Here is a 25398-nt window from a genome sequence, read left to right on the forward strand (position 1 = left end):
GGTTCACAGATACCATAATTGATTCAAAACAAATGTACATGACATTGACCAAAAAAAAGTACTTAATAAGAAAACATTTTAGGCATATACAGCTTAACTTGATAAAATTACATTTTGAGCTAGGGCCCAAAGTGGGAAAGGCTGGAGAAAAGTTCCACGGCCTCCTACAAGGCCTCTGCTTTCATGATACACTTTTATGACATTGGGAGTCATTCTACCACTTCCCTGGTCCTTCCCTCCCCAGGATGAAAGGGGCTGGAAGGAGGAAGCAAGAGCTGGTGGGCAGGAAGGAAGACCAGGAAATAGGGGCAGTCATTATTCTTATCCCTTTTTATTTGACATCAATCCCTGTCCCCAAAGCATTTTGTCAATGGAGGGCTTGGTTCTATTTCAAAATGGTGAAAAAAGCAAGTCATGTAATTCAATAATATTTTATTTTCAACAGCATAAAAGAAATTCAATATTGAACCTTCGGAGTAAGAAGAAAGTTGAACCTATTTACAACAAAGCCAGAGGAGAAAGAGGGAAGGGCTGTCACCAGATCCAAATCTTCCATGCTGTCCTGTTTCTGTAGTGAATTAACACGTGAACTGGTGACATAAATAACTTCTCAGAAACATCTTTAAAAACTGCAATTGTTGTAGGTTCCCAACTAGCTGTCTACAGTAACTAAACCCATAGGCTTTGGAAAAATACGATTCACAGCAGTGTGAGCATATCAATAGCTTTTGTCACGTTTCCTAGCAGCGTGAAGTTCCTCCCCCTTTACCACTATCACAGTACACAGAGAGACAAGTCCCTTCAACACTCGTAAAATTCTTTTATTGTCTACTGTGAAAGTCCCTGTGCATTTAAGCCCTGGTGGTCAGACATCCACAAGCCTGTGAGTCGGTTAGAATTCCCTTCCAGTGGTCTCTCGCCAACCCAACAACCAGGTAGGGGTTCTATCAAAAGTGAAAGTGAATTCTTAATAAGATCTGAACTTCCCCTTGAGGTGCTGCCCTTTGGTTACTACAGGTCCAACACTCCAAAATTTCAAAAAGTTCTGAAAACAAAGTTTTTTTCATAAGTAGGAGGCACACTGATTTGGCAGCAAAACCTGATACTTATGGGCTACCTGGAGTCTTTATTTTGTGCGGATATTCTACATTTTGTGGCAGAAATATTAAGGTGTTGATTTATAGGGTGCTGCTCCAGTCTCTATCAATGGAGATCCACAACATACAGTATGTGCAACATATTATCTTTCTAAAATCCACAAAAATCAGAATTTGAAGGAAATATTTGTCCCGCAGGGTTTAATGTAAGGAGCTGTGGACGTACAGTAGCCTGAACGTATGTCCAAGTTTCATTGGTGCCAAGAAAGTTTTGCAGAGCCCATGTACCAGTTTCTTCAGTCTTTCAGGGAAAAGAAAATGTCTGGAACATTCTGTATCCCAGTGATGGAAGGCTAAGCTTTGTTAATAAAATCCTCCAGATCGTCCTTATAGGAATTTTCTTTGTGAAAGACTGTATTCCTGCCAAAAACCCTAGATAGTTTGACAAATGATGAATACATATTTTTTCTCTAAGGTGATTCCTTTTCATTAAAAGTATTGTCTTTTAAGGGGGTGGGAGGGAAAGAAGAACAAACAAACAAACAAAAAATTGGAAAAAAGGCCTATTAGTGTGAATACCAGCAGCTTCCTATTAACAATTTATTGTATTTAGAAAATGATTCTCAGTTGCAGAGTTTACAGAGAAGTAGGGTGGGACTTAACCTGGGAACCTGGGCTCTGTCACTTAAGGAGAACAGAACTTGCCAAAGAAAATGATGTTTCGAGTTTTGTTGTGCCTGATGATGTAAATAAAGGGGTGGTCAGCATTGAATTCATCCTTGTGTTGCAGGATTCGTGATCCTGGCACCTCTATGGAATCCCCACCTTCTTCAGTTATTTCTAAGCACACTCTGTGAATGACATTTGAGAGGGCCACTCCCTTGGTCTCTGACATTCCAGAGAAATCAGATGCATTCTCATTAAAGATGTTTTTCAGCCCTAGGTTTTCCAGACTAGCCTTAGGATCAATCATCTTTTCCACCTTAAATTTTGGAATGGAGAGTTTGACTTTAGCATTGGCCATGGTGCTGGGATTGGTCCAATGCAATAGCGTCTCTGAGTTGAGTTGTTTTTCAACCTGAAGGACAAAAAGGAGAGGAAATTGTTTTTTTTTATTTCCAATTGTAAAAGATCCTCCTTGACTAAAAGCATAAAATGTCATTGTGAGCCCTATTTGGAAGCAGTACAGATGGTTCATCAAAGATGGAATCAGCCCTGCAGTTTTGGCATGTGACTAGGTTCTCTTAAAAATGGTCCACCCACATAGAGCTACCATATGACCCAACAATCCCACTCCTAGGCATATATCCAGAGAAAACCATAATTCAACAAAGATACATGCACCCCAATGTTCATAGCAGCACTATTTACAATAGCCAGGACATGGAAGCAACCTAAATGTCCATCAATAGAAGAATGGATAAAGAAGATGTGGTACATATATACAACAGAATATTACTCAGCCATAAAAAAGAATGAAATAATGCCACTTGCAGCAACATGGATGGACCTGGAGATTGACATACTGAGTAAAGTAAGTCAGACAGAGAAAGATAAATATAATATGGTATCACTTATATGTGGAATCTAAAAAAAATGGTACAAATCAACTTATTTACAAAACAGAAATAGAGTCACAGATGTAGAAAACAAACTTACGGTTGCCACGGGGGAAAGCAGGGAATCAGGGGGAGGGATAAATTGGGAGATTGGGATTGACATATACACACTACTATATATATAATAGATAACTAATAAGAACCTACTATATAGCACAGGGAACTCTACTCAATACTCTGTAATGACCTATATGGGAAAAGAATCTAAAAAAGTGTGGGTATATCTATAGGTATAACTGATTCACTTTGTTGTACAGCAGAAACGAACAAAACATTGTAAATCAACTATACTCCAATAAAAATTAATTAAAAATAAAAATGGTCTACCCAGCTACCTAGCATTGGTCTCCTCCGCTCACTCCACGACAATGGTCCCTTTGTTCTGAAATTTATGAGGGCATTTCTTTTAACTATAGAGTAGCTCTATAGAAATGAATGCATGGATTATGATGTTGCATGGATAATAGTGAAATAAATATAAAACTAGAAAAGTTTTTATGCATAATATTTACTGAATGCTTATTTTAATTTCTCTACTAGGAAATCTAGAATATTCGTGCCCTAGACATGGTATCAAATTTCATAACTCAAATTAAAGCTAAAGTTACTCTTTTTTAAAATGAGAATTTGAACTGTCTAGGATCATCCTTTAAGATCATGGGTGATGAATGCATCTATTTCAGTTGGCTATTTTTAAAATGAGAGATATGCAATGACACATAAAATGATTTAGTCATAAAATTCTTCATTGAGCAAATCTTAAATTGCTCCTTGCCCTTACAGTCTCCCCACTGGCTAGAGGAGAAATACGCGTACAACAGACAATGATACTACCTTGACTATTACTACATGGGGCAATCCTGCACTGAAGTCACTCGTGTGAAACCTATAAAAATCAGGGAGATGACAAGGTCACAAGCTGGTCACAAGTTTTTTTAATGGGAGAGGGAACCATTGGATTCTCTTGCTAAGCTATGATAAGTATTTTTTCACGGATACTGTTTTATTTAAGACAAATTATTAAGACCAAAAGATTGTCATAGGTAACTAGAATTTTCGAGCCAAAAAGTATAGTCTCTTGGCCATTTACTACCTGAGAGTGAGAAGACAGAAGAAAATTCATCCATAAGTCAAAAGTCATTAAGAAGAAAAAATAAACTTTTTCCTCCATTGTATGGGTCAAATTGTGTCCGCCCCCGCTCCCTGCCAAAATTCATGTATTGAAGTCCTAACCCACAGTGCCTTGGAATATGACTTCATTTGGAAATAGGGTCCTTGTAGGTGTAATTAGTTAAGGTGAGATCATTAGGCCCTAACCTAATATGACTGGCGTCCTTTTTATAAGAAAGGAAATTCCGGACACAGATACAGACACACACTCACACAGGGAGAATGCCTTGGAAGATGAAGGCAGAGATTGAAGTGATGTGTCTACAACCAAGGAAAGCCAAAGATTGCCAGCAAATCTCCAGAAGCTAGGATGGACAGATTCTCCCTCACAGCCCTCTGAAGAAACCAACCTGCTGATACCTTGATCTTGGACTTTTAGCTTCCAAAAACGTGAGACATTAAATTTCTGTCGTTTAAACCACCCAGTTTGTGATACTTTGTTATGGCAGCCCTAGTAAACTAAGACGATTATATCCTTGAATATACCTTCTGAGACTCAAAAGATCATCTTCTTTCGTTCTGTACTTTAATTTAAGAAAAAAAAAATGGTGTGAGGGTATTTTAAGGAAGTAAAGTGTGAGACAGCTGAATAATGGCTGCAAGAAGAAAATGAGACTAAGGCGTGAAGTGCAGTAAAAAAGAGAGAGAGGAGTGAACGGAAGAATGAAGATGGGAATTATGATTCAGTTAATAAAGTGATGGATAAAACATAGAATCAAAGTAGCAGGTAGGATGGGGACCAAGTTAGACTGTCCCCTGGAAAGTCAGGGAGTAACTGAGTTGTGACCAGAAATAAAGCAGGTGAATCCTGGGTTGGTCAAAGAACCCCTCCTTCTTCCTGGCAGAGGGTGGCCCAGGTGGAGGGAGCCAGGAAGCCCGGAGGGCAGGACTGAGGGAGAACAACGGGTCTTGGGGCTGCAGGGGGCTGACAGAGCAGAGGGGAAGCTAGAAAGTCATTCCCAGGCAGGTGAAACCTCTACTGTCAGTTAAACCTTGTGTCTCTACCTGTATAAAAGCATAATAAAACCTTGTATACGTGTGTGCATTAAAAGAACTTTTCAAAAACCCATAGAATGTGCAACACAAAGCGCAAGCCCCAAAGTCAACTGTGGACTTGAGTGAATGTGTCAATTGTAACACATGCACCACACTAACGCAAGATGCTACCAGTAGGGGCTCTAGCCTGGAGTTAAGAGCACAGATTCCAACTTCCTGGGCTCACCTTCCGATTCTACACACCACCCACGAGTTCGTGACCCTGGACCAGCTACCCACCCTCTGTGCCTCCGGCCCCTCGTTGGTAAACGTGAGTACGGTAATATTATAGTTTCTAACTCCTGGGACTGCGGTGAGAATTAGATGAGCCAGTGCGCATGGGGAACTTACAGCTCCTGGCACGTTATAAGTACCAAATAAATATTAGCTGTTCTAACATTGAGGAGAAAGGCCCCCAAAGAACCGTGAAACCCTTAGAGACCACTGAGCAAGTGAATCGTTAAGGCAAGGCTGCCGCAGCCCCACAAGCACCGCCCGAGCAGCTCCTTGGCTCCGCTGCGCCTGCGCGCTGGACGCCCGCCTCCCTCCTCACCTGTTCCAGGCCCGTGGACCCGTGCTCCACATCCTTGGGTAGTAGGATTATCATGCTGAGGTGCTTGTTTTGAAAGGGAAGCTCTATGAGCTTACAGTTGATACCGTCGACGTTGCCCATACAGAACGTGGCCTCCAGGTGCATCATTTGCACTGGTTTGGTGTCCGTCTAAAAAAGGAGAAGAAATTTGCTCTGCTTGTTTTTCTCACACACACCCACACACCCCTCTATACACACACATACTCATAAGTTCGTTCCTGATATAGTTTCACATCATTATGGCTTAAAGAGGCAGGCAGGTAATCCACACCATCAGAGACTGTCCCGTCAAGAGTTTCTGACTACCTTTGAAAAGTTATTCACGTGCTTCATAGTTACAGGAACTACCCATGATATAATACTGTATTTGCGTGTATAGAACATTAAAAATAAGACAGGATGACTGGAAATACAGGCAAACTTTAACTTAGCCTTTATAGATGCCTATAATTACAAGATCTTTAAACCATTCCTGGTAGAGCTCACTTGAAAGTAAATTCCAGTGCAAACCCACGTATCCATTTATGTAGCTTTTCCTTATACAATGCCTAATATGGAAAAGTTAACGTATAGCAGAACAAAAACCATGCTTGTTTTGTTCTCCGTCCGCCTTCGGTTTTAGTCACCCCTCCCTCGGTCCCCTCTTCCTGCTCTGATCTGATTAGAGAGAAGAACCTTGGTTTTAGTCTCAAATGTGACATAAGCATACTCTGTGACCTTCAGCAAGTCACTTAACCTCTCTGGGCCTCAGTTTCCTTGTCAGTGGAATGAGGGGATTAGAAATTTCAGAATGATGGTTCCCTCTGGAGAGGAAGCAAGGAGATGGAGGGGTGGTGGGGCTACACAGGACAGTGCAATTCTTGCTATATTTTTTTCTTTAAAATATCTGAAATAAGGCAAAATATAAAGATTTTACAAAGGTGGTTGTTGGTACACTGGTGTTTGTTATACTATTCTCTATAATTTTCTGTACGCTTGAAATATTTCATGATTTTAAAAATTAAGAATGATAACAAACAAAATTATCTCTAAGTCTCTTCCAGCTCCTATCACTCAGGCCTTTCTCTCCAGGCAGCATCCCAGGACTTTTCTTCTCCTCTATGTCCCCATTAATATCTGACCTTGTGTCTCTGCTACAGAGGTGACTCATTTTCTGAAGAAAAATTAATTCATACTAAGGAGTAAAAGACTGATAGTAATTTAGTGCAATTTATTGTCTTGGTTTATACCTCCCATGGGATATTTGCCTGTTAACCGAACCTCTTTGGGGGGAAATTTCAAACATTGTATCAGGTCTGCAGGAATAATAGTACAGTAAAGCTTTTATCCGGGATCTTCAAACAGTAAACTGAACCTTACCCAACACTATCTTCAAGCAAAGCTAGACTTTACTTATTTTATTTTTTGTACATACCTCTATTTTAACACTTGTCACAATGTTAGAAAATGTATGTATGTGCCATCCCCCACCCCAACTAGCCTACAGTCAAAGCAGAAACCATTTCTTATTATCTTGGTATGTCCCAGCACATAGTAATTGCTCACTAAATATTTGGTTGATAAATAATTGAAGACTTTGACTCTATGTAAAACCAGAAACAAAATTATGATTTTAAAATAAACATACTACTTTTTAAATTAACTGGTAATTCTTCCATGTATTTCCCTCAAAGAAGTATAGATTGGTCTAAAAATCTCCATCAGGTTAGATTACTAATAGTTTCTGAATTCACAGAAGCTGTGACCACCAAAAACGGTCATCTATTTCATTTATCAGCACTGACTATGGATACAATAATCCCATTTCCTAAAACATAAATTAAGATGTATCTTCTGAAAACAGGACTAAGTAACGACCATCCCAGAAAATATTCAATACAGTGTGGGGGGGGAGGGGATGTGGGTGTGTGCGCGCGCACGTGAGTGTGTGTGTCCACCTTGTCAGGATAGGTACTGTACTAAACTTTTTTTTTTAATTTATTTTTGGCCACGTTGGGTCTTTGTTGCTGCGTGCGGGCTTTCTCTAGTTGCGGCGAGCGGGGGCTACTCTTCCTTGCGGTGCATCTCATTGCGGTGGCTTCTCTTGTTGCGGAGCACAGGCTCTAGGTGCGTGGGCTTCAGTAGTTGTGGCACGCGGGCTCAGTAGTTGTGGCACACGGGCTCTAGAGCACAGGCTCAGTAGTTGTGGTGCATGGGCTTAGTTGCTCTGCAGCATGTGGGATCTTCCTGGACCAGGGCTCGAACCCGTGTCCCCTGCATTGGCAGGTGGATTCTTAACTACTGCGCCACCAGGGAAGCCCTGTACTAAACTTTTAATAATATAACTTCATCAATTTAGTCTAACCCTTAAAAGAGACACCAAAGGATATGAGAAAAGATTTAGTAATATCACCCCAAAAGTTCAGGAGCTGACAAAAGCAATTCAAAGGAAACAAAGGAAAAGTAAGAGCGCCTGCATTCAAAAGCAGGGTATATCCCCACGCAGCCTTGAATAGTGTTTTATTTTTTTGTTTGGTGAACCGCTGAGAGATCAATGGCATTTTAAATCCTTATTAATTCTCTTCCTAGAGTCTGAGTCTCCAGGACGTGATACGACCTAGCTTTATGATTTAACGACAAGGATAAAGGAATTGCACACATTCTTCCTCCCTATATAAAAGACACCCATTAACATTTTCTTAAATGTAAAAGCCGCAGATCTGAGGGTGGTCAGCACAAAAGTCCATGGTGAACTCACTCACTGTTACCTGGTTCTAATGATGTTCTGGGCTGGCCCTGCAGCCGGTATGAGAAGCACCATGTTTCACGTGTCACTTAAATATTCTCAAGGCCCCTTTGCCAGCACTTCCCAGGGAGGACAGCCAACCCTAACCGCTCTGGAGGGGACACTCCGTGTGAGGGTCACTGGGGCCAACACTTGGTCCCCGCTCACAGCACAGGCTATGTACAGTCACGTTCAACTTTAGCTCCAAATAAAAGGCAACACTAAGAAAGTCAAGAAGCCGTGTTTAAAACTCAGGGACCCATATGTGAAAAATACAGAGTCTAAAGAAGTAATTGTTTGGTGCCTGGTGTCTGAGACAGAGCCCTGTGTGCAGGGTCAGTCCTGGCCCTCGCAGGCAGCAATGAGAAGACCACTGTAACCTGGGAAGCCAAATGGAGGCAGAGCAAGTAGATGGGGACCTAGCTCCCTCCCTAGGACCACAGAGGTTTTGAGTAGGTAAGGAGCACACTCGGCGATTACTGTCCTCTCCCAGTGAAAACGGCCCATGGGTCCTGCACAGGAACCCATGGTGGTCCCAAAAGCCAAAAAGGTTTTGTTTGCTATTGGCTGTTTAATCAAACTGATCCTTACAGATCGGTCATTCATTCAACAAACATTTGCTGAGCACCTACTAATGTATCAAGGACTGGGCCAGGAATTATAGAAACTGAGATGGGCAAAACATTATCCCTGCCCTTAAAAGTCCATGCACTGGTAAGAGATCTAGATAAGTAAATAAATAATTAGATTTCAGTGTGGAAAACACAGCTGGGGCAGGGGATTTGGGAGGGGAGGGTGTGGCCTATGAATACAAACGCTGTGGGTACAAACAATAAGACATGGAAACCAGTCCAGCTAATTCAGGTATAGACTGTATCTTGAAGGTCTTTTCTTCCTGGGTTCTAGCACTACGAAAGTACAATGATAATATTTGGCAAAAACAAAAGTGATTAATGCTAAGTACTCTAGGTGCTGGGAGAGACCTGAAAATTAGAATTGATGCATAAGAGTTACAGGGTAAATAAGCTTCCTTCCGAGATTGTGCTGACTGACGCACAGTTCTGAGTCTGCATCCTTAACACAAGCCAGATCTCATCAAATGAGACCAAATCACACCATCATATAGATTCCTGGGGTTTCCTAGGTCCTCTAACGAAATGGGTCAGTTTTCCAGTCTCAGTTCTTTGGTTTCGTTTATGGAGGAGGCACTTTACTTATTTATATGAATTATTTTGGGCATGGGATATGGCTTCATTATTCACTCAGTAGTATTCATGAGACTTCCCTGTGATACAGGTTGCTATCGTAATTCTTCCCCATAATGAGTCCCAGCACTGCAGACGAGTAAGCTATGCTTTTTCCTTCACAGCCAATGAGTACCTCAAAGCAGCTTTTAAATTAAAATATCCGAACCATTTACTTCACTATTAACAGGTGAGAAATGAGATCACAGAGGAGCTCATTAACCTGGAACAAGATTCCCAAATGGTCAATGTTTCATGATGATCCAAAGGCCTCTAATGTTGGGATTTGGTTTGTTTCTTTTCTTTTCCATTCTTACTAATGGTCCCAAACATCTGTAGTTGTTTTCTGGTTGGTGATTTAGCTTTACCCACTGTGTTAGAAGCTCTATAAACTCTCACTCAGATCAGACCCTGAGGACATTCTGGAAAAAGAGTGAGAGTCTCTGGCTTATGGTTCTTTTTCTACACTTAAACAGTCCCTGCCCCTCCCCGCTGTTGTCTAAGGAAAAGCACACTACCTCCTGTGCCTTAATTTTCCTCATTGGAGTGAATTCCTAGGGTCCCTCGTGTTGCTATAATTTTTCAGATCTATAGTTGGGATCCTTTGACTGCAACACGCAGCCCACATACCTTACTGATTCTGAAAGGACATTCTTTGGTTTCTGATTCAGGAAATTTCTTCATCCACTTTCCAACAAAGTAGGCAGCATTAACCACAAGGATTTTGGTCCGGTCTGTTACACTGTTGTCAGCTAAAATGTTCTCAAAGCGGCCTGCAAACAATGTTAGGAAACCACAAAATTGCACGGGGTTATGCTTCCAAACCACCTCTGATGTCCCCATGCAAATCCACTGACTGGGCATTTAACCCTGGCTAGAGCCACGCCATGTACAGCCTGGTAGCCCAGACCATCTCATTTAAGAAGGACCCCTTTTTCTCCTTGCATCTTGCCTCAACCAGACTTTCCAAAGAGACCTGGCGAGGAGAGTGAGGGGGAGAAGGGAGGGGGAAAAAGACGGAAAAGGAGCAAGAAGAAAAGCACAAGCTACCCCTGTGGAACGCCCGTGCTGTCCAAGGCCATGTGCTAGACATGCACATGCACGGCACCCTGCATTGCTGCCCACTTTACAGATGAGGAAGCTGAGACTCCAGGTTAAGTCCCTCGCCCAAGATGATGCATGAGCAAGGGTGAATTCAGGATTCAAAGCCAGGTCTCTGTGACTCCAGAGCCTGTGCTCAGGAAAGAAAACGCAAGAAAGCTTACTTTCCACCGGGCCCTGTGCTTGGAACTGTCACGTGTCTTATCTCACTTCCCTCATGATGATCCTGTAGGGCAAAGGTCATTATCCCCATCTCATAGTTGAGGCCGCAGAGGCTCAGAGAGGCCAAGTGGCTTTCCCGGTTCACTCAGCTGCCAAGCACGTCTGAAGCCACCAGGTCAGTGCTCCCCTCTTTACCCCACAGCTCACTGCCCCCTCCCCAAATCACACTGTTCTGTTTGCATCCTGGTCAGCTGTAATTACCACCATAAGCTCCGTAACAATTGTAATGACCGTAGTGCTCAAATCCCCAACAGCCAAAACAGTTAGGTGGTGATAAACCCTTAATAAAATTAAGTCCTCGCCTTTGAATAGCATTGAGTTTTTTGCTAAGGATATTTCATTTACCTAATCTCTCAGATCTTCATACCACTGCTCAGGCCCAGTTCCTGAGCCTGTGACTAGGTGTGAAGGGCCCTGCACTGGTTTCATGCTCTGCTGTCGCCATCTTAAAATTCCTAATGCGGTTTTTAATATAACGGGCCCTGTGTTTCCATTTTGCACTGGGACCCACAAACGATGTAATCTGTCCTGTCAGTGCTATATGCTGGGTCGAATACGTAAGAGCATCACTGAAGAAGTGGGGAGCTAGCAAGTGCTGGCTAACTTCAACCTCGAGCTTCTGGTTTCAAATTCAGAAGTCTTTTCACTAAACTATGTTCTCCAGTAAAAAACTCAAATTTATGAAGATTTTTAAAGAGAGTCCCTTGGAGAGAAAATGCAATGCATTAGCAATTGTAAAAGCAAAACTGGGGAGCTTCCCTAGCAGTCCAGTGGTTAAGACTCCGAGCTTCCACTGCAGGGGCTACGGGTTCGATCCCTGGTCAGGGAAATAAGATCCCGCATGCCATGTGGGCGGCCAAAAAAAAAAAAAAGCAAAACCGTCACACAGCAATTTAAATGGGAGCTGCCTTTCACGTACACATTTTAAAATTGTGCCTAACCTGGTATTAGTTAGACCAGATTTTTCTTTACATATGAAGCCAAATAAAATTCATTTCATTAATAAATATATATCGATGTACACATTTGTGTGTGCATACGTATCTATGGCTACCATATATTATTTTGGCTATCATATATTATTTGTTAGCATATATGATCTAATTTAATCCTCACAACAACCAGGTAAAAGTTGAATCAGGTAATATATGCCCCATTTTACAGCTCAGTAAACTGAGGCTCCACATTCCACTACCTCAGTTAACAAGTGGCAGTGTCTGGATTTGAATCAAGGTCTTGAACGACTCCCAGACCATGTTCTTTCCACGGCCTCACCCTGCATTTATAGCGGGGGCTCCGGCATTCCTGAGTCAGTGCGGCAAGAGGGCCGCCCTGGCATTCTCACAGGGAGTGTATCTCTCCTGCCGCAGCAGTATGTCCCTCCCCAGACTTCGGTGACTGCAGTGGCACCTGAAAAATCCAGTTTGCTCTTTCACAGTGAGGTGCTGTGTCCCAGTAGCTGCCTCCCTATACTAATACTGTACAAATACGTCCCTTGGGAAGGGGGACATGAACACTGATTTGCACCCAAACTCATCTTAGCTCCAATTCCTTTCTAGCAAGGAGCGCACCTCACAGAGAATTTTAATGGAGGGAGGAGTCGGGAAAGGGAGAGGCCTGAGGGAAGCGCTGAGCAAGAGGCAGGGCCAGGTGGAAGCTGCAGAAGAGACCCCGGGCCCGGGGCTATCAGAGGGCCATGGGTAAGGAGAGTTGTGAGACCTGGGACAAGCTTCCACCATGGTTTGTTTGGTTCTGTTTTTTCTGCATGTGTATTTGATTATCTAAGACCTTTTGTCTTTTTTTTCCTTGACAAAGTTGTAGAATTTTTGAGCCAAAAGTGGCCTCAGGGATCATCAAGCTATAGTCCAAGTCCTTCATTTCCAGATTGAAAAACCAGCCTCAGAACTGGCCCAGAGCCGTACTTTGTTAGAGGCACATCCAAGCCTCCAGAAGGGCATGTGGCAGCCCGTTTTAGCAGACTAGACCTGAAGTACTCAGAATTTCTGCCAACTGATGATATGATGCAGGAAATGTCCAGAAATCCAAGAGGTTGAAATGGCTTGATGGGCAAGAATTTAGCTTGTAAACCGAAAACATTCAAGGAATCCTCCAGATGTTCAATCTTATACTTAGCAGATTCATGAGATGATATGGTCTGTTTATTTAGTGATTTATAGCAGAATAAGTAAAGGATACTTGCCATCTGTGAGTTCCTTAACTGAGTTGTTGATCTGACCTTTTGTTTCTTCCAATTTATCTTTGAAATCAACAGTTTCCGTTTCATTTGCATAGGGTCTCTTGGTAGACCTGATGAACTCCTGAAAAACATCCAGTTCATAAAATCACAAAGCCCTTAAAGTCTGTAGTTAAACCATTATGTCTGTACACAGTTCTAGCACAGGACTTTTAAATCTCTATTACTATGGATACTCCTTCAAAATCTGTAACACTATATAAATTGAAGCATTATGTAAAAATCAATGAATTTTCTTTGTATTGTTTCATTTGTTCAATTCTAAGACAATATCAATTATTAAATGCCTCCATCAATTTAGCATCAGTTTTGGGGGAGAAAAGAAACATTATGCTACATGCACACAACAATTATAATATGAATTTCAATTTCAGAAACATTAAAATGTACATACAGATAAAATGTAAATTTATATATGTATGTCTTAGAATGGAAGAAATGTACAGAAAAGAGAACTCTATGAGAAGAAAAATCTTATCCACACTGAAATAAATAAATATTCTAAAGATGCTTGCTACTCAAAGTGTGGTCCAAGGACCAAGACCTGCAGCATCACCTGGGACCTTGTTAAAATGCAGAATCTCAAGCCCCACCCCAGAATCAGAATCTGAATTTTTAACAAGATTCCCAGGTGATTCATCTGCATGTTAAAGTTTGAAACACAGTGCTGTAAGGAACAGAGCAGTTCTTCTAATTATAATGCTTGTTAAAAATGCAAAACCTGGGACTTCCCTGGTGGCACAGTGGTTATGAATCTGCCTGCCAATGCGGGGGACACGGGTTCGAGCCCTGGTCCAGGAAGATCCCACATGCCTCGGAGCAAATAAGCCTGTGCGCCACAACTACTGAGCTTGTGCTCAAGAGCCCGCGAGCCACAACTACTGAGCCTACATGCCACAACTACTGAAGCCCGCGTGCCTAGAGCCCGTGCTCCACAACAAGAGAAGTCACTGCAATGAGAAGCCCATGCACCGCAACAAAGAGCAACCCCCGCTCGCCGCAACTAGAGAAGCCCGCACGCAGCAACGAAGACCCAACGCAGCCAAAAGAAATAAATTAAATACATAATTTTTAAAAAAAAAGAAAAGGCATTAAAAAAAAAAAAGGAAAACCCTAAATCCGGTCCCTGGTGATCTTGATTCTAGTGAACCAAGGCCAGGAATTTGCACCTCTAACACCCAGGTAGTTCTGATACAGGTGGCCCTCCTCAGACCACACTTGTTTGTACTGTTACTAGTAAAATTATAGATGACATACAACCAACAGGAACAATGGAAACAGCCTTTTAAAAAATTCCTTGCAACTCCCGGTTTGAAATAATTCAAAATGTTGAGTGGAAAGTCAACCAAACTAAACACAGCTTGATTAAATGTCATGTCACTTCACTTCCTAAGCACAGGACTCCTTGGATTTTTTTCAGAACAACTACAGGCTTGCCCAGTTTGATTCTGTCCACTGCAACCCAACCTTGGGACTGAGTGTTACCATTTACTGACAGAGCTAAGAACATTCCAGACACTCAGCAAGATGAAGGGCCTCCACCATCTTCACTGCCAGCAACAAAATGCATTAAGCATCACTAAGGACCACCTAGGGAGTTTTAAAATTCTTTCCATGCCCAGGCCTCAACCCACATCTCAGTATTTCTTTAATTCCCCAGGTGATTGTTGGAAGAAGAATGGCTGTGTATATGTGTCTTTAAGCAGTAAGAATAAACTCACAACATCTAATGACTTATGTCCTCAAAAGATCCCCACCAGAAAAACAAATACCTATTGCTGAAAGTAGTAAAACTATGGCAAAATATTTAACTGGTAGTCTACCTTTTAGATTTGGAAAGCTTGAAATTCTGACCATCCAAACACAAATTGAATCAACTCGATATTACTACAGTAGAGAATGAACATCTATGCAGCAGAGGATGTTGGCTATGTGTTTCAAATACATATTTTTTAAAGTATTATGATATACTCTGGATCAAATTTAAGAATATATATGTGTTCTTTATATGATTCCTTCAAGAAATAGCTGAAATTACCACCTCTACCTTGTATAGATACCCACCTGAACAGCCTCATAAAACAAACAAAACCAGTTTATGACCGATGAAAACTTTTAATTCATACAGTTAGGATTTTTCTCACTGATTTTGAGAAATATCAGGAGAACATTGTGTGCATGAACAAATAAGGTAAAGAACTTAAAATGCTGTCCCAGGCTATATGCCCTGCTGTTCAAGAACAAAGATGTTTAAACCATGAGCTGTCTTGCATCTATAGAGACATTTATTAGAGAGTAATAATCCCATTCTCCATTTCTTTCAGTGAGGAAGCTAAGAGGAAGGGTGGGATCTGTGAATGTTTTAGAGGGAAAAGGAAACTCACAGCTTCTCTATATTTTAAGTTAAAATATGTGACTGCAATTGATTCCCTCTAGATTCAACCTCTCCATTAGGACTAATTTGTTTTAAATAAATCGTAAATGAGCATCCTAGGAATGATTTTCACTGACAAAAAGTTGTTGGTCTAACCATGAGAACGTGTCACCCCTGATAAACAGTTGAATCTTGCTAATTGCTCTGAACCACTTACCGTGGAAAGATTCAGAGATTTGTCTACATAGAGCCGTTTGATTAGTTTCAGGGAATAAAAGGAACTAAGTTTGTTGACATCCGATGTTACTGTTTGAAATCCGAAGGGCACATCTTTGACATTTTCAAAATGCAGGACCTGTGAAGAGAAAAAAATCCATTATCTGTGAAGCACTGCCTCTTCCCACTGCGGTGGACACATGGTCATGGTCAACCTCCTCGGGGTTGGTCTTGAGTATCTCCTGGCTCTGTTGTTCCCAGAAGCAAGGCTTCTCAACCTTAGCACTGCTGACAGTTCAGATTGGATAACTCTATGTTTGGGGACCAGCGGGGGCGGGCGCTGTCCTGGGCATCACTGACCTCCTAGGTGTCAGTAGCACTCCTTCTTCCATTTGTGACAACACAAATGTATCCAGACATTGTCCAATGTCCGGGAGAGGGGTGAGGGAGGGGAGGGGCAAATTGTTCCCAGTTGAGAAACACTGCCATAAAGATACACTTCTCTTGATTTAACTACAAGGAAATTTCGCCCTTTCTTCAAAGTGATGCCTCCATGTTCTTTTCCAAACTTGGAAAAGAAGGAAGCTGGGTTATAATTTCTATCCAATTTAGAGATAAGAAGAGAGAAATTAATACCGAGAGACAATCATTAGGCAGGTATCAGATTCCAGGATAGAGGTGTCCCTAGCCAGAGCCTATCCAGTCCCTTTAGTTGCTCTAACAAGCGCCAAATGGGCTGATATGTCATTTATGGTAGGCAGCTGCCATGCCATCGATGGGCTACAGTTAGGTAGCCTTTGCATCCCACCCTGTACCTACTAGAAATGTCATCTTGCCCAGCTCTTCAGAGCTGTACTTTCCCCTCTGTAAAATGAACTGAGAACACCTATTCTTCTGAGAAGCTATGAGGATTACAGATATTATATGTTAAGACACCTAAAATATCGTATGGATTCAAAATGTTAATAAGTATTCTTATAGTAACACTCTAAGCCACTTAAAACTAGGATGCTATCTTCTGTAAGACCTAAATCCTTTTATTTTTTTCCTAACTTTTCTTTTGTTTCAACCAATAGCTCAGCATCTCCTCTGCTCCATGGTGCCCAAAACATGATGTCAGGATAAGGTGATTTTCTCCTCACTCCTAACTCATAAGAACCATGCCCTGATGCCACACCTCAGGTGATCACTAAATGGGCACATTGCACCATTGAGTCACACAACCTCCGTAGTGCAGGGTCAAATTGGCTGGTCCGAGGCTGTACATAACCCTCATGCCTAATGACAGGCAAAAAGACCAGAAAATTAAAGAACCCACGTAACCACTGTGGGGAAACAATTGCATGTACTGAAAAGACCTTTGTTGTTATTACTGAGGAACAGACCCACTACCAGGAAGTTCTCTTTTCTATCTCTTCTCTAGTGGGAGATGAGAAATGAGGAGTGAGAGATGGGGTAGGGATTGTGGGGTGGAGTTGAAAGAGGAGGACAGATGAAAAGGTGCAGCTCCTCTTCCCACAAAGGAAGTTTCCTTCTCAAGTCCCACTCAGTTTCAAGCATAAATTTGCCATCCTGACACAAATAACATTTTGTGGGTCATATTTTCTGGGGGTTTATAGATAAAAGATGTTCCCTTTTTAAATGCTTATGAGCTCATGAAAAGAGAGATTCTGTTGAACTGGAATGATCAATGGAAGAATAATAATGGAACGGAATTAGAAGGGTTTTCACTTATTATCTAAAGGTAAATGGCGAGGATTGGCGGGTAGGGGGTAAGAGGCTGAGCTGCTCGAAATGGGAAGGAGGTCAAAAGGTACAAACTTCTAGTTATAAAATAAGTCATGGGGATATAATGTACAGCATAGTGACTATAATTAATAATCCCGTATATTTGCAAGTTGCTAGGAGAGTAGATCTTAAAAGTTCTCATCATAAAAAAAAAATTTTTTTTGTAACTGTGTATGGTGACAGACATTAACCAGACTTACTGTGGTGATCATTTTGCAAAATATACAAATATTGATCATTATACTGTACACCTGAAACTAATATAATGGTACATGTCAATCATACCTCAATTTTTTTTAAATAATAAAAGTAAATAAGGACTTAAAATGTAACAGTATAGAAAATCATCTCATTTGAAGGTCTAAGAACTTTACAAAGATAGTAAACCATAGCCAAAAAGGGATTCTTAAAAATTTTTTATTTATATGTGTACACATATATATACGTACTCCTATATACGTGTGCGTGCATGCGTATGTGTGTGTGTGTGTAAAACATCATCTTAGCCCATTCTTCTCAAATGGCATATTCAAATCCCAGGGAGTATTCTAAAACATAAGTACGCACAATCCATCTTCTTATTTATCCATGTTACTTAAAGGTAGATAATTTCAAACATTATTTCTGTATTGAAATAAACATGGATATATTCTATCTATCCAATAAGGATATAGAATAGGGTAGAATATATTATAGAGTAGAATATAGTTCAGGCTGCATTTTAATATAAAGGATGATGCTGTAAATAAATTTCATGCGTAAGACGGGGGTGTAGATTTACACTCTTTCTGGTCAGGATATTTGCAGTGGAACATTTAACAAACATCATCTTGATTGATGCTTACAACATAACGGGTAGAAAGATGTCAGGTGACTTGCCAAAGGCCACTTGTTAGTGGAAAACTCGTGATTGCCTAGCAGATCCCCGCGTTCTCCACAACAACATAGTACCTGTTCTAAACATGGGTTGCAGGACAGATAAATGAGCTTTCACATTTAAAAATAGATTAAGAGAGTGCTGGAAATGGCAAAACTCTTATTCCTGAGCAATTCTGACCACAGAGCCTCATTCCTTTTTCCCCAGGCACCACCTGTGTGTTCTTATAACTTTGCTTCCACTCAAAGCAGAAACAAGGCATGGGGCTTACCTGTCCAATTTCGTTTGCTGTGTCACCTTTGGTGCCCACTTGAACAAGTGACAGAGAGGTGGAGAGACAGATTGGAGAGAAGAGGACATTGCCCGCTGGCTCCTTTTCACACAGTTGTTTGAAGAGGTCAACTGCAAAAGCCGAATTTGCCAGTCGCAGGGCATCCATTGTGGGCCTAGAACAAAGGACAAGAGTGAGGTTATTTCTAAATCATCCTTAAAGTGTTCTCAACTGCATTTTGCCAACGCAATAAGAATTCTAGTCAAACAAAGTCATGGTCTTGGGTAGAAGAGAGGAAGGAAGGAACTTTCAATAAATGCAAATTTAAAAGCCAGTGGTAAAGAAACTCCTGCACAAATGTCCTAAGATCTGAACACCCAACATGTGAGGTCCTCTGTGTGTACAGCTCTGCCCGGAATCTTCAAATTCGAGCCCACTTGGCTATGATGGCCTCTGCACGTGGTCAGAACAATGGACAGCACTGATCAAAATCAGTTGGTTTTATTTATCCATATTGTTTCAATTAGGATTTAGGTTAAAGCATACAAAATTGACTTTTTTGTAGATCAAAAATAGTCAAATCACAGCAGTTTTGTGTGATTCAAGTTAATATTTAGTAAGTGTTATGGGCTGCATTGTGTCCCCCCAACCCCCCCCCCACCCAAAAGGTAGGTTGAAGTCCTACCTCTGGGTAACTGTGAATGTGACCTTATTTGGAAATAGGATCTTTGCAGATTGAATCAAGTAGAGGTCATCAGGGTGGCCCTAACCCAATATGACTGGTGTCTGTTTAAGAACAGGGGAAAAGACACAAAGACAGAACGTGCAGAGGGAAGATGATGTGAAGACACAAGGGAGAACACCATATGGCGACAGAGGTAGAGATTATTGGAGCAATGCTTCTACAAGCCAAGCACACCAAAGTTCACTGGCAACACCAGAAGCAAGAGAAAGGCACGGAACAGATTCTCCCCTAGAGCTTGCTGAGAGAGCAAGGCCCTGACAGCACCTTAATTTCAGAATTCTGGCCTCCAGAACTGTGGGAGTATAAATCTCCACTGTTTTAAGTCACCCAATTTGTGATACTTTGTTACAGCAGCCCTACAAGATTAATAAAGTAAGTAATGCCTTAGTAGGGCACCCGGCACATAGCAATATTTAATAAATAATAGCTATTATTGTTTTTGTTGTTAGTACATTATCTACTATGTGGAAGACACTACGAAAAGTATTATAAGGATCACCTGAGTACCCCCTCCCTTTCTCTGAGTTTTCCACCTCTTTGGGCAGATATGTATACAAATAAGCAGAATGCCATGCCATGTGAACAGTGGAACAAGTAACATGGGAGCTAAAGAAAAGAGAGGGCAGCTTCATCTAAAAATACGGAGCCGGGTAAAGTGGAAATAGCAGCAGTGAGCCTCTGGTCTTGTCTGAGAACTCTCGTTCTCATTACCCCTAGAAGACGTGACACTGAAGGTCGTCAGGCAGGATGTGCTCCCCGGTGCCAGACAAAGCACCACCACTCAAGACAGAGGGCTTCCCTCAATCGGGACTCAAGGATGTGTTAAAGTCAAATGCATGAATAGGATCTCAATTTTGCACCTTATACCTGAACAGAAATTCAAAATGCAAAGACGTGAGAATAAGATCAAGGAATGGGCCCTTGATCTTCAAATAGTTCTTTGGAATTCTCCCTTTTATGGGACATGTGGCTTGTGTGTAGGATGGAATCAAAAAGATTATAATATATCTTGGAATCTGTAAATACAAGCTCATTAGCAAAAAAAAAAAAAAAAAAAAAAAAAAAAAGTTTTGTTGACCCGTTCATGCTCACTGGTCATCTCCAATGGCTGCTTCCTCCTTTGTCCAAAAACTACAGCTAAGTGAACTCAGTGTTCTCACTACGCACCTACAATAAGGTAACCTGAAGTCAGGGCAGGCATCTTACATTTCTTTAAGGCCTACTACCTTATGCTCTCTCATCTGGGGAGAGCTGGGGGCCATGAGATGAGAGTGAACTCTCAGGGGAAGCAGACCAGCATGAGGAAGGCAGAGGGCAATGAGACATAAACAGAAGCATGTGTCCACCACAGGGAAATTAAAAGAAACTTCCTAAAAGTCTGTTTGGGAATCCCAAACAGACTTTCAGGACAAGAAGTCTGGCTTTCTCCAGCAGCAAGTTTAACACTGATAATGCTGAGTTCATCTATGACTAAAATTCAACAGGAGCTATTTCTCTACCAAATAGAAAAGCCTAAATGAGGTATTTCTTCACCAAATAGAGAAACCTAAACCCAAACCCCTGCGAACTTCTCAAAGCTTCAACAACTCAAGGCCTAACCACACCAATGATAGTATGAAAACATACCAACTATGTTTTAACAAGCCCAAGTAGTTCTTCCCAGCCCATATTTCCAACCACCCAGGAGAAGAAATTAGAATAATTTTGCATCATTTATAACAAACTTTGAAGTTTGATGTCTTTTGTGTTTTTAAGGCCTTGGAGTAATCTGCTGAGGGAGTTTGATGGCAGACACCTAAAAGTGGATCCCAGAATTGGATCAAAGTGTAAGGAAATGCCGTTTTGTTCCACTGAAGTATTATTCCTTCATTCATTATAGCATTTTGCAATGCGTTTCATCTAAATGGCTCTATGTGAATACAAGATCATGGTGGCTTTAAGTACAGTTAATTACACAATATAATTAACACTTTGTTGCAATTCAAGGCTTAGATTCAGTCCCTGTTGGAGAATGTAAATCAGGGCACACCTAACATCTGAGGTGTCTATAGGGGTAAATGATCACCAACTATGTAATCAATCAAATATTGCCTGGTAAATCTAATCAGTTGCTTGGTGATTAGTGGCAAGTGACCTAAAAACACTGTAAAGCTGATTTGGTCTGAGATAGTTCAAGGGATGATTTTGGCCACAGACAGTTGCCACCTCACTGTGGTGCAAGATGAAGCATTTAAACAAATCTCAGCAACTTTAGCAATACACACCCAGGAAAATGGGTCAGGTTCCTATGCAGACCATTTTGCACGAGCAAATGCTATAAAAATTGTGGGTACAAGAGTAGAGATTAGCAATTCCTGCGTAGTAAATTTACATATCTAATGACCTGTTCAGGGTGCTAAAATCGCTGCAGATTCTTTTCATTGTATTATTCCATTGTTACAGAGATAACTTCTTTCATTTTCATGAAAATCTTCTAATGATTAGAATAAGTAAGGAGAATTCCATTTACAGCATCAACATAGAAAACACCACATCTTTTATTGACTTAAATGTTTAAAAGCCACTTTTAATCAGGGAAACGTGAAATGAAAGTTTAAGTAGTAATAAACAAACAACAAAGAAATGCAACAAACAAACAACAAGAAGTTGTAAGAGTTTAATTGTAAAGTTGCCTGTTTTGTTTTTATTGTTTGCAATACATCCTAAAGCCATAAACCTTTAAAGGGGGACAAGAACTTGGATGGATGTAGTCTGGCCCCATCTCTTCAGTTTACAGGTGTGGAAAGGGAGGCACACAGAGACAAAGTGATTCTCCCAGGCCACCCACGCGGGGAGTGAGAGTGGTCAAACCAGACCTGGCACTCACTCTTCTATGTTCCAGCCTGGTAGCTCCTGACCACACGTATCACCTTCCTTCTTGGTAATTGTGTCTTTGCTGGCATTTGTTCTCTCAGGAGTCTTTAGAGTTCCAAAAATCCTACGTGTCCTGGATTGCCCCTTTAGAGATACCAAGATACCTTACATGTTTTCTTCTTTTTTTTTTCTTACATGTTTCCTTTTTTTTAAATCAACACAAAACCTTTTTTTTCCTGATTTTCCAACTGGCAGAAACTCATGTTCTCTTTCCACTCTCTGTGTTGCAAACTATCAATCTTATATTGCTTTCATTTAATAAGTATTAACTGAGTACCTAATAATGCGTGTCAGGCACCTGATCTAGACATGAACAAATCAAAGGTGAACATAGCATGGTTCCTGCCTCCGAAGAGCTGTCACCTAGTGGCATGATCTGTGCTGAAGGTGTGATGGGTGATTTGATGGGGGCACAAGTTATCATGCCGCCCTTAGGGGAGACAGCGCACTCATAGTAGAAATCTCAGTGAGCTCTCCTCAGAGACAGTGACATCAAATAAGTCGCACTACAGGTGCGTCCTAAAGAATAAGGAGGAGTTAGCCATGCAAAAATGTGTGCCAGAGAACTGCTAGTTCAGAGACAGCAAGCAGTCCCCAGATGAATGCAGACATGTGCACTGGGGTGTGAGGAGGCGTGGGGAGGTCAATTCTCTCGACTCACAGGTGCTCACTGGCCCCTGCATCAAGATTTTCTAATGTTTTCTAATGCATCTAAGCCAATATTCCCCAAACTTTTCATCTGTAGACCATTTGGTGGAAACAATCCTTAGGCAATACCTTTGCCTATTACAACAACTACAATGGAATGTCTAAAAATACAGTCTGTGCTGTTCACTTTCTAACCTCACAAGGAAAAAAGTCAGAGGCAGATCAAGAAAATAGGAGATCCTGCAGCTTCTGCCATGTGAAAGAATAGCATGAGGATTAATGAGGTGATGAAATGAGTAAATGTACATGAAAAGTGCTTTGTCAGCGGGAAAGGACAATGTGGCTCTTAGTAATAAGGTCAACTGCTTAATTTCCAATGGCAGGGGAGCCTCTGCTTTGCTCAGATATTCTGAGCCATCGTATCTGCTCCCATCTGGTTGGAAGCCTGATCTTGACCGCTGAGCCATCCCACCACTGCCTAAAACAGTAAAACAGGGCCAGACTCACCATGCCAGGATGACCAAGATTGCTGAGACTTCATACCTTCAAAGTGAACCCACAACCCAGAGGGACTGAAGTGGCAGAATTCAGGTGCTAAGAAGCAAAGATATAAACCCGCTGACTCACATGTAGAGAATCCTTTCTTCAGCCAAGCTTCCATCTCTCCACCCATCCAGGAACCCACCAAACACCTGCATATATTGGTGGGGACTGAGGTTTTGACGCACCCAATTCTATTCAAAACCTCTTCAGTAATGTAGGGGTGACAAAGCTGTTAAGAAAATTCATGGTGACCTGGGAAGGTCCAGGAGCCGTGAGTCTGAAGACTTGGATTCCACTTCATCCCGCCCCATATAAGCCAGGGGACTTTGGACGCCCCTTCTCCTCCGTGAGCCTCCCCTCCTCCTCCACAAAATGGGGGGTGGGGGAGATGTGAGCCGAAGGACGTATAAGACCCCTCAGCTCTGTGAATCTGAGCCTCATCTGATTACGAGCCCACAGAACAGCCTGGCCTGTTAAATTGCTCTTTAGGGTGACACGCTTAAAGAAAGCCATCAAAACAGTAGCTTCTATGAGGAAAAAACTATGAGCCAACCTATTCGAAAAGTCGTCCAAGAACACACATTTGAAATCTGTAATTTGCTTCAACTATCTCGAAGCCCAGGAAGAGGGAGGGAGGATACTTCCTGCCTGGAAGAACGCAGTTGCAAGTAAATGGACACCCACTGGATGCTTTAAAATGCCAAAAAGAACAGCAGTTCTGAAGTCTGAATCTCAGCCCACAGTGCCAGCCCAAGAAGGTGAGCCCGACACTCCTGCGCGTCTCCCCTTTCTTCAGGTTTGGGGCACCACACCCTTTCCGAAACCAGCTCCGCAAAACTCACTCTGAGTTCCAAGGTAGGGCTGGAAACGTCCTCGGAAATACTCTCTCCTCCGCGAATCACTGTGGGGCCCTCCCAACACCAAAACCTCCCGGCCATGCTGTTTCTTCATGCTCTTGCCTTGTGCTTTTAAGTGATTTTGCTCCCTACACGGCATGCCTGGTTCCCAAAGGGCTGGGCGCTGGAAATGCTGCCCATGTAGGGGGCGACAGGCGTACTGAAGCTGACAGCCTACTCTTGAAAATAAGCCATTCTGCCCACCGTGTTCACCATCTCAAAGAACTATTTTCTTTTAAGACTTGCCAAAAAGAGGGAAATCACCACCTTGCTACTTGCACTTTGCTTACCTGAAGTTACAGCGATCGCACGGCCAGGAAAAAGGAAAACCAGATGCGGTAGGACCTCGATGTGGGGCAGAGGCAGGCTGCTTGCTCACCTGAACGCCGACCGGGGCCACGCCCACTGTGACCACGCCCTCCCTCCCCTCCCTCCGTCCCTCCCACTTCTGCCCTGGCCCTTACTCATGCCTCTTGGCAGCTTGTCCGTGATTGGAAAAAATGATTCACGCTGAAGTTGCTGCTGTCTGCACAGCTTCTAAAGGCCTGCAACATGCTCAGGCAGGACAGGGCTGTCGGCGGATCGTGCCTTAGGCTGAATACACGCATACATACAGAAAGGCAACCCTAGTAGCCCACGTGGGACCGGAAGGTGAAATATTATATAAAATAGAAGGAATATGTGATGGTCGTAATAATTCATACTTTTCAAGTATGGTGGTGCCACAGAAAGCACCCTCACCTCCATGGCTCATTCTGCTAGATGCCGAAGAGGTAGCTAGCTACCTATTAAACAGAAAGGTGATCACAAAAGAAAGTAAAGAATATATAAATTAAATACATTATACTTAGCAGAATATGTAACACCAAATTGATGGGACAAATTGTTGATGGGGTTCCCAATAAAATATTGTGATTAGGATTACCCAGCTTTAGGGACTTCCCTGGCGGTCCAGTGGTTAAGACTTTGCCTTCCAATGCAGGGGGTGCAGGTTCTACCCCTGGTCGGGGAGCTAAGATCCCACATGCC

General features: G+C 42.0%; 1 protein-coding gene across 3 annotated transcripts; it reads right to left on the reverse strand.

Annotated features, from left to right (window-relative positions):
• Positions 1 to 417: 417 nt before the first annotated feature.
• On the reverse strand, positions 418 to 24804 carry SERPINB5 (serpin family B member 5). 3 transcript variants are annotated; one of them, XM_082353760.1, is made up of 7 exons: positions 24660 to 24804; positions 18625 to 18799; positions 15690 to 15827; positions 13045 to 13162; positions 10152 to 10294; positions 5475 to 5642; positions 418 to 2175 (listed from the first exon to the last, which is right to left on the reverse strand). In XM_082353760.1, the coding sequence occupies exons 2-7, from the start codon at positions 18790 to 18792 to the stop codon at positions 1783 to 1785; spliced, it is 1128 nt and encodes a 375-aa protein (XP_082209886.1). In that variant the 5' UTR covers positions 18793 to 18799; positions 24660 to 24804; the 3' UTR covers positions 418 to 1782. The 3 variants fall into 3 exon arrangements, with proteins under 3 accessions (XP_082209886.1, XP_082209887.1, XP_082209888.1); XM_082353761.1 differs by lacking the exon at positions 24660 to 24804 and adding an exon at positions 24433 to 24621; XM_082353762.1 differs by lacking the exon at positions 5475 to 5642.
• Between the last annotated feature and the right edge of the window lie 594 nt (positions 24805 to 25398).

This window comes from Balaenoptera borealis, assembly GCF_965194805.1.
Source record: "Balaenoptera borealis genome assembly, chromosome: 14".
In the NCBI taxonomy this organism is placed as follows: domain Eukaryota; kingdom Metazoa; phylum Chordata; class Mammalia; order Artiodactyla; family Balaenopteridae; genus Balaenoptera; species Balaenoptera borealis.